Source organism: Carassius gibelio, chromosome A16 (genome assembly GCF_023724105.1).
Source record: "Carassius gibelio isolate Cgi1373 ecotype wild population from Czech Republic chromosome A16, carGib1.2-hapl.c, whole genome shotgun sequence".
Taxonomy (NCBI): domain Eukaryota; kingdom Metazoa; phylum Chordata; class Actinopteri; order Cypriniformes; family Cyprinidae; genus Carassius; species Carassius gibelio.
The window spans coordinates 26,604,083-26,620,099 of record NC_068386.1 but is presented as its reverse complement, the minus strand read 5'-3'; the positions used below and the strand labels follow the sequence as shown (position 1 = coordinate 26,620,099).

Genomic DNA, 16,017 nt, shown 5'->3' with positions numbered 1-16,017 from the left:
CTGCTTATAATATGGATACACTGACATACAGCATCCTTGGTTTGTGACTTTGTGTTTATTAATGCATGTAAATAAACATATGCTGATTTATATTAGAGCTGCTGTTGGTGTTGCTCCTTCACTCATGGAGTGATGAAATCTGAAGTCTGCGGTCAAGCATATCAACCACTAGGAGGCAGAAGGTGTCACTCTTTTGCTCCAGTGTACAAGATTATAAACATGAAATATCAACCACAATATTACAGCACTGAATTTTGCCCGTTTCAGTTTCAGGTTAAACACATTGCAGGTAAACATGGAGGAAAGAATGAGATCAGGATGTGCTCTTTAACCCAAGCTGTATTGCATTTAAACATTTGTAACAGTGCACTGTCTATTTTGAAATGATGTATTGCTGATATAGAACTGATGTGAGAGAGAAAGTGCTTTTATAATGGAGTGCAGTGGCTCTTGTAACACTTTCAAGTGACACACACACACACACACACACACACACACACACACACACACACACAGGCTTAATGAAGTCTGCTGTTATTGCTGTACGTGTGATTATAGGACTGTCATTGTGTGGTGCATGCTCTCCAGCAACCACCAGAAGGTGACCTTTCACTGACTGTAACCATAGAAACGGAATGAGAGAAGCACAGCTTGTCCGCACACAGATAGAGCAGGAGAGAGAGAGAGAGAGAGAGAGAGAGAGAGATTGCTTCTGTGCAGACAAAAAACAACAACAGTGAATATAAATTGAGGAAATTATTTCAGACCTGTATGATGTACGGTTAAATAGTTCCTTATTTACAGATTCAGGAAAGATACACAGCGACTAATCTTCAGCTGCATGATGGGAAGGGTGTGCATACACTGTAATCAGAGCCTTGCCAGGTGCTCATTCACAGATAAACACTGCAATATAATGAGAACCACAGACAGAAATCACCATGCCAGACAAATCCTGCACCGGCTCACCTTTTATTATAAGTAGAAATCAGTTTGTTTATAATAATCAAAGCTCTGCTTTAATGCAGCCCAAAATATATAAAAGTCAGAAGAGCTCTTATTCCAGGAATCCTTTGTGTGGTTTACGACGCAGCATCTTCGCTGGAGCAACAGATCATGAGTGGTTGCTATAGTCAGAGGCTCCCATGATAAAAACATTACGGCAGTTTCCAGGTCTCTCTGTAGCGAGTCAATGGCTCGTGCCGGAGGAGCCGCGGGGGACCGGCAAACACGTTCTGACAGCACACATGCCATGAAATTGGAAATATTTGGTGCATAAACCCATTTCAGAGTGCAAAATTAACTGGATGCCAAATATATATGTATATATATATATATATATATATATATATATATATATATATATATATATATATATATATATATATTCCTGTAAAATGTTGCTGTATATGTTTAATGACAACTTGGTTGTCGGTAAATCACTTTTAATATGCATCTGCTAAATGAATAAATGCAAATGTCAAATTCAGCACAGCTTATACATGACAGATGAATCCTCACATGGAAGTGTGTGTGTCGTTCTCAAATCGGCTGGTATTAGCACTGACTGAGCACAAATGCATCTCTGCTGTTCAGTAGGAAACAATGCAGTTCTCACCAGGTGCTTGTTATATTTTCCACATATAATTTACATTTACACATTTAACTGATGCTTTTATCCAGAGTGACTTACAATAGAGGAGGCAATTCGTCAGCAATATTTTCAGTATACAATGCAGTGTTTATTAGACTGCTGGATTAGGAAACGAGGTAGAGCGGAGGAGAAAGTATTGCATGGGTTCAGAGTTGAGGAGTGCTCATGTGCTGGCTTAAAAGGCGTCTTCAGCTGCTTCTTGTTGTGCAGAACTTTTCACACTGGATGAGAAGCAGCATTATAATGCATTATGTACCAAATCCTTGTTGCAGTGCTACATAAAGTCTGTAAGATTGTACATTTTACATCCTAGTCTATATTTTATAGGCTATTGGAAACAGTAATAAAAGCAGGCTATAAGTTAGATGCCAAATATAATTTTTAGAATAGATACCACCGATCTCCCATGATTCTGAAAACAAATCAAGATTTTGAGAACCTTTTTTTTTTTTATTCAGAGCAAGGCTTTAAAGTAACCTATGTATTTTTTGTATGTCTTGTACCAGACCTCAAAAGTCACCTCTTCCGGCCTGGTGGTTAAGGGAAAAGGCGCTGCTCGTTCAGGGACTGTAGCTGGCCACGCATAAAATGAGCCAATCTGGTTAACCAGCTTTTGAGAGATGAGAGATGAGGACTATTGGTTAGTAAGGACTGCTCTATAAAAGGGTCCTTTATGCATTACATTGCATAAGAAAACAGTGCTGAAAAGAAAAGAAATTGCACAGATAACTTATTGACACACTGCTAACAAACCAGCTCAGCCTGAGACTGAGAGCAGTGTCGAACCTGACATTTGATTGAAACAAAGACTATTGATTAGTCATTATTAAGATGGCTTTTGGCCTAAAGCTCACCAGAAACAGCCAGCGCTCGGGATGTAAATAATTGACTATAGTGTTACAGCACGAACAGAAATCATTATGTGAGAAGAAACAGTTAAGAAGCCTAAAAGAAAATGAATCAGCCAGCTCTCACTCACATTGTTAATTAGAGAATATTGATCAAGTTATCAGTGTAGGTTGCACAGTTCTGATCTAAAATGCCTATAAGAGCCATTTTGCTAGTCTATTAATGTTGATTCATGTGAATGTGATCGAGAGAAGGCACAGCAGGTATTATTTTCAATGAATTTGGAAGAATTAAACAATTTTGACTTTCTGCAATATTTCAGTTACTAAAAATAATTTTTTATGATTTTCCTCAGCCTTGGCCTTGGCCTTGGCCTTTTTTTTATTTTTATGTGACATTTTGCTCATACTGCACATGCATTATTCCATGCTTCACAGAGATCCCTTATGTTAGGGATTGCTTCTTAAATAATATTGTTGGAAACTGTTATTCATAAAAAGCACAATCAATTACATGCAAATGTTATATTACATAAACAATATTCGCATTTTTGCGAACGGCAACCACTCAGCTGATGATTGCATTATAACAACAAAATCATTTTCTAAACGACAAAAGAAAAATAATCTAGTTCCGAGAGCAGTCTACCGTCCCTAGAGTGAAACACTGGGGAAGATACCGTATTCAGACGAGCACAGGTGACCATATAAGGAAGGACAGAGCATTTGATAATTGCCATTGGAATCTCATTAAAATGCACTGATCACACTCTTCTCCAGGTGACTCAGAGACGCATCTGATCTGGGCTGAGGATGTGGCGCATGCGCAGTGCGTCTCTGTCAGTCGAGCGCATCGTTGGCTGTGCGGAGTGAAGAAGAGCAGCTCCACCTCGGTGATGACAGGTATTCTCTTTTATTCATTTATTCTCCAAACACTGATCTATCGAAGCTTCTCGATGACACTGCGGTAGCTCTCATAGGTCTTAACATCGGTGTTGCTCTATCTGGACGCATTTGATGGGTAACATTGTGACTGCTGCATGAATATGCGTCGATCATCAAATGGTTAAAATGCTGCTTTGTGCCCTATTGTTAAATAAGAATGACACTGTATGTTTTTAAACGCATCGGAAATATCAGCAACTATTAGACTCCCATCATATAACGGCACATCTGTAATGAGAGAAGAGGAGAGGAGAGGACAGAGTGTCTCAGATCTTCAGGAACATCAGATGACACGGAGACCTCGGGATGACGTCATCTGTGACGTGCGCAATTGAACTTCAGCTTCATACAGATATCAATTCAGTTATTGTCATTTGTAGCTGATAATATCATTCGTAATATAACAAACGTGTGCTAATTAGAAATAAACAAACCAGAATGTCAGCATTTTAGCAAGAACACCCACAAAAGACCATTTAATGTCATTATCGTGTTAAATGAGAAAAAATAAATAAAAATAAAATATCAAGTATATCTTACATAAAGTAGCTTTAAAAATAAATATTTTATTTGGAAAAACTTAATATTTATAACATAATCTGAGAATCATCTCAGTATTTTTTTAACTACTTTTTGTCATTCTTCAATGTGTTCCATAAAATAAAGTAAGGGATACAGGTTTGAAACAATATGAGGGTGAGTAAATGATGACATCATTTTTATTTATTTATTTATTTTATGAAATTGTGTTCTAAATAAGAAACTAAAACTGCCAGTAGGTGGCGGTAAAAGTTTTTATGAATAAGTCATTGAGTCATTAATTCATTTGATTTGTTCAAATTGCAGATTAATTCAGGAATTAAGTAAATGGTTCTCTTTATGAATGGCCCTTGAATCATTGCTTCACACTATTTGTTCAAGTTGCAGATTCGTTCAGAATCGGTTCACTGCTGTGAGCTACTCGGAGACGTACTAAACAGTTCTGCTGTGGGTTTATAGGTAATATTTTCATTGGCATAATTGATCAAAAACAAACAATATTGTAGCCTTTCTAAAATATAACACAATATGAACTTCTTATTTACTAAACTGATAATTTGAATTAGATTATTCAAGACAAAATATGAAAGAAAAAAAGTTGTGACATTTGCCAAGTATATTAACCCATACTCAGAATTGGTGCTCTGCATTTAACCCATTCAAGTGCACACACAACAGTGAGAAGTGAACACACACCCGGAGCAGTGGGCAGCAGTGCTTTGCTCAAGGGCACTTCAGTCATGAGTATTGAGGGTGGAAGAGCACTGTTCATTCACTCCCTCCACCTACAACTCCTGCCAGCACTGAGACCCGAACTGGTGACCTTTGACTTTAAGTCCAACTCTCTAACCATTAGGCCACAGCTGTGACATATGACACGCACATGGTTACTGGTTACAGGTTTCTTATCCCGAGGTAAAAATCCAATTAATTTTCAAAATAAAGGAATTCATTTTTTCAAGATAGCTTATAAATTGTTAAAGACAGATCTGCAAAATCACATAATGTTTGAGTAGGTAGTAAATTTGAATTTTAAGTAGCTTGAGACTGTTAAAAAGGGTATGGTCTTTATAGAATGAATATGATTATGAATGAATGTTGCACATGATCATGTGATACGGTATCTATTGTGTGGCCTCATGGGATAGTTAAAGGACCACTGAATGCACACTTCAGAATCTCACTGGAAGTCGGTCATCCAGGAACATTTTGCTTACCGTTTTTCATGTCCTATACATTCAGACGTACTGTATTACTCACCTGACATACTGTTTTGTGCATACTGTATAGTAGGGATGTTTTCAATTTCAGACGCAGTGTCAGTCTCCTTACACTCTCAAGCTACCTAAATATTTGTATATACACTGCAATAAATGCAATAATTTAGTTTTTGCCCCCATTTTTATGAGCTGAACTCAAAGATTTCAGAGTTTTTCTATGTACACAAGGCCTATTTCTCTCAAATATTGTTCACAAATCTGTCTAAATCTGTTTTAGTGAGAACTTCTCCTTTGCTGAATCCATCCACCTCACAGGTGTGGCTTATCAAGATGCTGATTAGCATCTAGTGTGCCTTAGGCTGAACACAATAAAAGACCACTCTAGAATGGTTTACTGGTCCGAAAAACCAGTCAGTATCTGGTGTGACCACCATATGCCTCACGCAAGTGCAACACATGTGCTTCACATAGAGTTGATCAGGTTGTTGATTGTGGCCTGTGGAGTGTTGGTCCAATCCTCTTCAATGGTTGTGTGAAGTTGCTGGATATTGGTAGGAACTGGAACGATCCAGAGCATCCCAAATATGCTCAATGGGTGACATCTCTGTTAAGTACGCCGGCTATGCAAGAACTGGGATGTTTTCAGCTTCCAGGAATTGTGTACAGAGCTTTGCAACATGGGGCCGTGCATTATCATGCTGCTACATGAGGTGATGGTTGTGGATGAATGGCACAACAGTGGGTCTCAGGATCTGGTCACGGTATCTCTGTGCATTCAAATTGGCATAAATAATATGCACCCAAAGTGCCAGACACCATCGAATGTGAGCATTTGCCCACTCAAGTCAGTTACGACGATGAACTGCAGTCAGGTTTAGACCCTGATGAGGATGATGAGCATGCAGATGTGCTTTCCTGAGACGGATTCTAAAAGTTTGCGCAGAAATTCTTTGGTTCTGCAAACCAATTGTTGCAGCAGCTGTCCTGGACGATCTTGGAGGTGAAGATGCTGGATGTGGAGGTCCTGGGCTGGTGGGGTTACAGGTGGTCTGCAGCTGTGAGGCCGGTTGGATGTACTGCCAAATTCTCTGAAACACCTTTGGAGATGGCTTATGGTAAAGATTTCAATTCATGGGCAACATCTCTAGTGGACATTCCTGCAGTCAACATGACAATTGCATGCTCCCCCAAAACTTGCAACATATGTGGCATTGTGCTGTGTGATAAAACTGCACATTTTAGAGTCACCTTTTATTGTGTTCAACCTAAGCCAAACCTGTGCAATGCCGTCTAATCAGCATCTTGATATGACGCACCTGTGAGGTGGATGGATTATCTCGGCAAAGAAGAAGTGCTCACTAACACAGATTTAGACAGATTTGTGAACAATATTTGAGAGAATATTTGAATAGGCCTCTTGTGTACATAGAAAAAGTCTTAGATCTTTGAGTCCAGCACATGACAAATGGGGGCAAAAACAAAAGTGTTGCGTTTACGATTTTGTTCAGTGTATTTGCATATTTTGCAATAAATTAAAAAATATATTGTATATATAGATACAATCAACATCTTTAAATCTATTGTTTTACATTATTGTATATTTCTCAAGCAAGTTAAGTAATGGCACTGAAACTCTACTGACGATGGGTAAATGTGGCTAGATGTTCTGTATCTCTGCATGACATCACTTTAATTACAAATAAACAAGCTGATGTCATGTGAAGGAAGGGAGGCTCACTGATGTGCTGAAGGATGGCTGAGTCATTTCCTCACGAGCTTCATCTGTGATTTCATTACAGACTCATTTCCCCTCCTGGTCTCATCATGCTCAGATGCTCATATCTGAAGCACAGCAGTCATCAGATCTTTTTTTTTTTTTTTTTTAATATTATCTCCTATTCCAGATTAATATGCAGTCAGCTTTTATTGGTAAACCTTTCAGAAAGCTGATTCTCAATAAGAGGAAAGACTATCTGTGTGTCTGACAGTAGAAAATGGGGAGGAAATCTATTTGAAATTCTGCAGAACCAAAGTGGCACAAACTTCAGCTTTAACCAAAGGACAATCATTATTATTCAGATAGTGAGGAATTAGTTGATTAAAACTGCTTGGTCAATATCTTGTAACTAGGATGCTGTTTATTTAGGTTGTTAGGTTGGCACTCGCCAAGTGCCAAATGAAACAGAATATTGTATTAATATGAAATACATTACAGGTTAAAAGTTATATAATAATATTTAATTATTGGTTTGTTTAATTTTTATTGAATAATAATTATTAGTGTGACCCCAATTTGTTCAAACTGTTTTTTTAATGGAATAATGCACACAGAGTTTCATGGCTGGTAAACTGAAGTGAAACGGGAACTAGATGTGGATGTTGTGTTTGTGTGCAGATGTGAAGAATGACTTCCTGCTCAGAGATCTGTGGCTCGGAGTATGCTGAGCAGAGCCATGGTGCCCTCAGCAGCGGTTACCAGGGTTATGGGGTGCGTTCCTACCTGCACCAGTTCTACGAGGAGTGCACCGCTTCCATCTGGGAGCGCGATGAAGATTTTCAGACACAGAGATCGCCGAGTCGCTGGAGCTCTGTGCTCTGGAAGGTGAGCTCTGAAGGATGCTATCATTCTGGCTATTTCTATGCAAAATGTGCCTGTTTTATGTTTGCATATGTGTTTTTGTGATTTTACGCGTTTTTGTGATTTCGACTTTATTTCGATTTTAGTTTTTTTAGTTAAGTTTAGTGCTTCAACTTCTGAAACAACATTTTCTTATTTTAATTTACTTTGTTTTGATTTAATATTTAATCTTAATTTTAATGAACAACAGTTTTTAATATGTTTAGTTAATAATCATGAAGTGATCTCTTGTTTTACTCCTGACTGTCAGAATAAAATCTGGTTTATTCTGCAGTTTATTTCTGACCATGATCAGACACTATAAGTCTGTCTGACCGATATATAAAACAACCAATAACCATTTATTTCATTTATGAAATACTTGATACCACAACAATAGACTGATGTGGGAAAAGCATGCAAGCAATTTTAATTCACGACTGACTGTACAGGAAACAAATCACAATCACAAAGCTACTTCCTCTTCAAAAACACTGAATTAACTGTATAACTTTTGGTTTCAATTGCCATTTCGTCTTACAACAATTATTAAAACAAGATAAACTTGTTAGAAAGATCATTGTATTGCAATGATTTTGTCACGGCTTCTACTGTGTCAGAGTAAGGAGAATGAAGATGCAGGAGATTCAGGAGCTTCACAATCTTTATTGGACAGCAGGGAGCACACACATATAACTTAGAGTGGACATTTAACACTGGACAAGGAAACATGGGGCAGACAACTATTTAAGTACAGAACTAAATGAGGTGTAATTAGACAAGACACACCTGAATCAAATAAACACAATCAAAACAAGGGAGAAACTAAGGCTGCATCCAAAAACATAGGCGGGTGACTTGCTGCCTCGCTGTCTTATCAGGCAATGACTTTGCAGGCAGAGTTTTTGCACGAAGGCACCTCACAAAACTGATTTCGGACAGGCTTCTGAGGCAGTGTAATGGTTTAATGATCTACAGCAAAAAATAGAGAGCTTTGGTGATAACTAAGTGAATATTTCATTACTGCAATATTGATTTCTCGCTAGAAATGACATCAAAAGTGGAAAACGTTGATCAGAAACATACATTTACACACAAACTGACCACCGACCGCAACTTTCGGACGCCACCTTTATTTTGTTTGTTTAACTCTCACAGACTGTAACGCACAGGATTGTGGCATATCAAAGGCAGCGAAGGATACATCCATGCTGCCTTCAAAAATCGGCCAGATGAAGGCATCTCAGGAGACAGGAAGTGAAGCTAACATTGAATTTGGACGTGCCTTGATGCCTCACGGCCTTGGAATGCGTCCTCCGAAGGCAGCATTTTTCAGTTTTCGGATGCAGCCAAGGTCACTGAGCACATAGGGACAGAAACACAACAAAACAGGAACATAAGTCTGAAAAATACCTCCCCCTCCAGGAAGGCACATCCTCGCGCCACTTAACTTCCAGGGGACAGCTTTTTAAAAGCCCGGACCCTTTTACGGCCCGACATTATTCAAATGTGCGCGCACACACAGCTCTTTTTCCTTTTGTTAAGAATGAGTCATTTATACGTGTTTTAACATAATTTATTCATAACTAACGACTATAGGCCACTTTGAAGTTGGAATAAAGAAATAAAATAAGTCCTCTGTAACGTTGTAACATCTCAGCACTCTAAATAGGCATAGGCTCATTTAGCCTAAATTAGCCTAAAAATAGACCAATGCACCAATATATATATTTTTTAAACATTAAATTAAGATTGGTATTTGGCAATAACGAAATTAAGATAAAGGCTCTGCTGGATTTGCTTCGCCACTAGCAGGTGTCATTTAATAAAAGAATGCCAACATTAGTGAAAATACTCTGTCCACATTATGCATTTAAGACTCAATGAATGTTTAGTTATCATTTGAAAAACCTTTACTGACAGAGATTGGGCTAAACCTCTATTATTTTGTGGAGGAAAAGGAATTAATCCACTGTAGATGTCTTCAGCGCGTTCCTGCACTCACTGATGGTGTGTCATTATTCACTCATTATTCTCATTAAAACATGGTCAAAACTTTTCCACACCTCAGACTTTGCTTTAGTTGCTGGTGCAACCAAGACGTAATCACCAGAGGCAAGCTTCCGTTACACCTACTCAGCATCCATTTTCGCATCTTTCTTGCGATAATCGAAACACATTACATGACCGTTCGTTTACCTCGCAAACCGGAGCGCAAAGCCAAGCCCCACCCGAGCCCGCATAAGATTATATAAATTAAGCCCGAACCCTACCGAACCTGTCGGGTCCCATCTGGTCCTGTCGGGTCTGGGCAAAGAACTTCAGCTCTAACTGGGGCCCTCTCTGTACTAGACTCGGGATCTGAGGCCCTCCCTGGGGCAGACATGGGAACAACAGTCCTCTATTTGGGCAGGACTCAGGGATTGGAGCCGACATTGGAGCGGACTCAGGGGCTGGAGCCAACACTCTTCTCCTCCCCATTCTCCTCTTCTGGGGTGAGGTGAAGGAGACAGCTGCTGTCAGCTTAGTGCTTGGGAGTGAATTGACCAATGGCCATGATGGCAGAGCATCCGGTGTTTATGGGCTTAGGACTGGAATGGATCTTGGAGCTATATATGGAGGAAGGGATTCTGCACTGACCGGACCGATGTTAATGCAACTTTAGACCCCAGGTCAGTGCTGTTGGAACTCAAATTCTGAAACATGAGCGGAAACGAGGGAGAGTTCACTTTGGAACAATACATGGAGGGTGCTGTTGGATGGTGAGCTGAAGCACCGACCTGCTTCCAAATGGGATTAGTACAATCTTCCACATCTACAAGGAACTCAGAGCCATTTAAATCAAGGACATCATTTATAAAGTCTGCTACTGCTACGAGTCTATAACAATCGTCGGGAGACAAGAATCTAAACAAATTGTCATCATCGAGAAGCAGGCATTAACCATCTGATCACTCCAGCTCACCAAATGTACTGTACAATACTCAGGAACTCCTCCACATATCACTCCAATGGCTGTCCATTAGGCTGGACGTTCCAGAGTAACTCCTCAGCCCAGTTCATACTTTGCAGGTCCGGTGTTCTGTCAGAGCCTCTTCTGTGTCAGAGTAAGGAGTAAAAGTGCAGGAGATTCAGCTTCAAAATCTTTCATGAAGCAAAACAGCCAGGAGCACATACGTAGAAGTTAGAATGGACATTTAACACCGGACATGATAAACATGGGGCAAACAACTCAATAAATACAGAACTGAATGATGGGTAATTAGACAAGTGAACAAATTAACACAATCAAAACAAGGGAGAAACTAGGTCTCGGTGCACATAGGGACAGAAACACACACACACACAAAAAAACAGGAACAGAAGTCTGACAGATTCTTGTTTTGTCTTGTGTTTATTTATAGTGATATTCCACGCCATAAAAATTATCTGATTAATTAATCATTATGTCCCTGGGTGACGAGAGACAGGCGGAACTATTTCTCTATGATGATGTTTCTCTGTCAGATGAGTTCCGGTGTGATACTTGGCCGGTTCCGGTTGCCCCATGAGTTACGCTCAGACGCCCGGGTCAAATGAAGAAATGAGTAACAGGTGTGCGATGAGAAGGTGGCGATCGGTGATTCAGACAGGTAGCGGGAATGCGACTTATAAAAGGACTTCAGGGAGAAGGACAGAATAGGAGGTTGCGCGAGAGAGAGGTCGGTAAGAGAGGAAGTGTGACAGAAACAGATTTTCTACAGGCTGAGGATAAGAGGAAAAGTATTTTCTACAATAAAGGATGCATGGAGACTGGAGAACGGATGTACACATGTATGGTTGGAACAAGTAAAGTACAACGTCTACCTTCTATATGGTTCTATGAAGTTTGTTGTCCCCATATGGATGTGATGATTGGATGATTGTGGGCTGGAAGCTAAACAATATAAAGGTCTAAACTCTCAATGTCAGCATGCTTCTGGTTGCCCATTTACTCTCGCTGTCTTTAAGCCATAACTCTCTCGAAGCTGGATATTCTGTTCTTGCCGTGCTGCATCTGTGGGATGATTGTTTTGCTTCTAATCTATATTATGATGTTTTAACCTCTCGACGCAAGTGTATCTGTAACTGTTCCTCTTCCCCGTTGTTTTGTCTATGGCCGTCTACCCTTGTGCTGATTCTGAGTGTAAGGTGTTGACGATAAGGATCTAGCTTTTGTATCCAGTTCAGTAACGACCTGAGTTATTTCTTTCTGTATATGCATACTCCCCATTGTCTTGCCTGGAGCCAATTGTTGAAAATGTGAAGACCTCTCTCTCTTGTTGCATTGGTCTGTCTGGGAGAGAAGCTGTTCTTGCATACTCACCATTATCTTGCCTGGAGCCAATTGTTGGAAGTGTGAAGTCATCCCTCCTTTGCTGCTCTGGGCTGCCTGGAAGACACATACCTGCATACTCACTTGTCCGGCCTGGAGCTGTCTTGTTAGTGATGTGAGTTATTTCTCCCTTGTTTTCCTGACCTGTTTGGAAGAGAAGTTGTTGTTTCATACTCACCATTATCTGGCCTGGAGCCAGTTGTGTGAAGTCCTCTCTCATTTGCTGTTCTGGTCTGCGTGGAAGAGACATACCTGCATCCTCACCTGGTTCGGCCTGGAGTTATCCCGTTAACAACGGGAACTGTACTTGCATACTTACCATTATCTGGTCTATAGCCAACTGTTGGAAATGTTAAGTCATCCCTCCTTCGCTGTTCTTGTCGTCCTGGAAGAGGAGCCACACCTGGATACCCACCTTGTCAGGCCTGGAGCTGTTTTATTAACAACATGAGTGTTCTATTTAGGAAAATACTTTTAATTAAATAAAGATGAACTTATACCTTCTACTTGCTTGTTCTGTCTCTGGTGTACTCTGATAGCTCCTCGAGGTGGTGCAGGGTATAGGGGCAGGGTGTAAGGTTCCAGCCCACCCCGGCCTGTGACAACTATCCCAATACTGACCAAAATAAACTCTGGCATTGAAATACGCCATTGACACATCAATCAACTTTTTCTGAGGGGTTTATGAGGTATCTGAAGGGAACTGACTGTTTTTTACTGCCATATGATGTTTAGAAGTGCTTTGAATCTGGGCGTAACCACAGTATTTCTGCTTGTGCTTCATTCAGCCTTTCTGCTGTGTTTTTGATTAGTCATGTTTAACATACACACTCATTTATTAGGCTCAAATGTGAAGTTTATCATTTTATAAAACTTGTTTGTTAAAGCTTTTTATTTGAACTGTAAATCTCTTTTTTGATGGCAAGTGGACATTGAAACTGGTTTAACATAGGACAATGTGCTTAATATAGATCAAATCAACCTAATGTCAAGTTTGTGTCAGTTTGATTTGCATATTTGACCAGTTTTTTTTTTACGTCAATTTTGATGTTTTTTCAACATCAATTGCCAGCTGCACTGTAATAATAACTAAGAAAATACTATTTCAGTCTTCCTACTTCAAAATTTCTTGTTTCACTCAATGCGTTGTTTGCCATTTCTTTGCAAGTATTTCAAAATTCAAGAAACTCAATTTTCAGTCTTTTGATGAATGCAGTAATACGTTTCTTCCGTGCTTCTCTCCATCAGGTCTGTCTCGCGCTGGGCGCTCTGATTTTGGTAGCGGGGTTATCTGTGCTGCTGGTGGGCTATGCCACACCCCCTCGACTTGAAGCCTTTGGAGAAGATGAGCTGCTGTTTGTGGATGGCCGCGCAGTGCGCTTCAACAGGGCCCTGGATGCCTGTAAGCTGGCCGGAGCCGTGCTGTTCTGTGTGGGTGGCAGCGGGATGGCAGTGGGGCTGCTGCTGGCCGCCTGCTCTCATGGCAGCTCCAAGGAAGAGCTTCATCTGCAGCAGCGCTTCAAAGAGCGGCTCGCTGAGATCCAGGCCTCCGTTCAGCCCGTCACCCGCGCTCCCACCCCCGGAGACGCTAAGGTTCCTGTCACACTCTCCAAAGTACAAAGTGTTCAGCCCGGAGCCGAGACCTGACCTCTCATCAATCAAACCACACATTAAATGTCAGATGGTTTCGTGCAAAACAAAACAACAGTTCCTGGAACAGTAGAGATAGATAACACTGCACTCTCTCTGGCGCATATCATTTAGTCTATGTTGAGCAAGAACACTGAGAGTATTTATGGTGATTAACGTAAGTGTTCCCTGTTGATATACTTGTGCGCTACAGCTAGGAATCAGAACACCTTTAGGCTCCTGTTCCAAAGAGCAACATATTCTTCAGAGGTGTCAAGGCATGTGCGTATTAATACTGAATAAGCTAGAATAGTTCCTCTATTACAATGACCCCAAACACAGCCCCTCACTGTAATCGCAATTTGATAAATGAGAAAATTTACTTGGTAAAACTCATAAATGAGCAGAATGGAGGCCTGGCATCCGCAGCAAATTCATCACGGCTGGTTTACTAACGCTGTCATTGCTCGTTCAGAAAGCATCACGTTGGTTCATTGCCGTCACCTAAGGTGCAATTTGTCACTAAATCTCTCCTAGCGAATGCTTCGCTTTCTATTGCTATGGTCAATCAATAGTTAGTTGACAGAACACAATGTGTTCCGAGCCACAGTTTCATACATCTCAATATCACGCATCCGTTCTGCTCAAACACATCATAAAATATATTTAGGTTAAGATGCGCCTGTGGGATTATGTAATGGCCTCTCTTTGTGTTGAACATCCTTCTTGCTCCATCATTAGTGCCCTCCTTACGCTATTGTTCTGCTGGAGATAACATCATCTTTTCTTTCTGTCGGCTTTCCTGTTTCGTGTTTCTCTTTGGCTTCATGGCATGGCATGTGCCACTCATTGCTAAAAACAATTATTTTGCTTAGGTATTTGCATCTTATTATTGTTATATTTTCTAATTTGATTATCGCAAATGTTGCATGATGACAATTCAGTGAAACTTTGTAAACTACTTTCAAGAAGGTTGATAAAGGATGAAAAACAGTCACCTTTTCTTTTTAGAGTGATCTTTTGTGTTATTTATTGATTATGAATTATCATTGAACATACTGTATATGCATTCAGATGTTTGAAAATGAAGAGGCTTTCTAATAAACTTAGGATATTAAATAATCTATTAATAAGGCCTAAATGAAGTCTAAATATATAACATTTATAATATCGGCTGCTTCAAGAATTGATTCTTCTTGTTTAAACTGACATATGTAGATGTGTTTCGAGAGGCGTGTTGATCACAAACGCTGGTGATCGTCTCAAACTGTCAAATGCTCCGGTTTGGTTTGTCCATCTGCTCTTGGGAAGGAGACAAAATGTTTCGAAGCTTTTCTTGGAGAAATGTCTATTTTTCAGCAAACAGAATAAAAATGACTGTTTGTTGTTTCTTCCACTTGTTTACTTTAAATTTGATCCTTTAAAAGCATCAATTAATCACAGCACATTAAAATGTGTTTCATCTTTCTTTCATATGGTGTATTTCTCCTCAACCTATAAAAAAGTCCATCTGGTCCAGTCTGGTGTCACAGGTTCAGTCATGCTATTAGATCCCCAAACCAAACAAACAATACTAATATACAGGTCCTTCTAAAAAAAAATAGCATATTGTGATAAAAGTTCATTATTTTCCATAATGTAATGATAAAAATTAAACTTTCATATATTTTAGATTCATTGCACACCAACTGGAATATTTCAGGTCTTTTATCGTTTTAATACTGATGATTTTGGCATACAGCTCATGAAAACCCAAAATTCCTATCTCAAAAAATTAGCATATTTCATCCGACCAATAAAAAAAAGTGTTTTTAATACAAAAAAGTCAACCTTCAAATAATTGTTCAGTTATGCACTCAATACTTGGTCTGGAATCCTTTTGCAGAAATGACTGCTTCAATGCGGTGTGGCATGGAGGCAATCCGCCTGTGGCACTGCTGAGGTGTTTTGGAGGCCCAGGATGCTTCGATAGCAGCCTTAAGCTCATCCAGAGTGTTGGGTCTTGCAGCTCTCAACTTTCTCTTCACAATATCCCACAGATTCTCTATGGGGTTCAGGTCAGGAGAGTTGGCAGGCCAATTGAGCACAGTAATACCATGGTCAATAAACCATTTACCAGTGGTTTTGGCACTGTGAGCAGGTGCCAGGTCGTGCTGAAAAACTAAATCTAAATCTCCATAAAGCTTTTCAGCAGATGGAAGCATGAAGTG

The 16,017-nt window shown here is 39.9% G+C and overlaps 1 protein-coding gene across 1 annotated transcript; it reads left to right on the top strand.

The window, feature by feature from the left end:
• Positions 1-3,311: 3,311 nt before the first annotated feature.
• On the top strand, positions 3,312-15,203 carry LOC128030130 (neurensin-1-like). The gene is made up of 3 exons (XM_052617631.1): positions 3,312-3,405; positions 7,603-7,809; positions 13,427-15,203. Exons 2-3 carry the CDS (start codon positions 7,612-7,614, stop codon positions 13,823-13,825), a joined length of 597 nt encoding a protein of 198 aa, XP_052473591.1. The 5' UTR covers positions 3,312-3,405; positions 7,603-7,611; the 3' UTR covers positions 13,826-15,203.
• Positions 15,204-16,017: the final 814 nt, after the last annotated feature.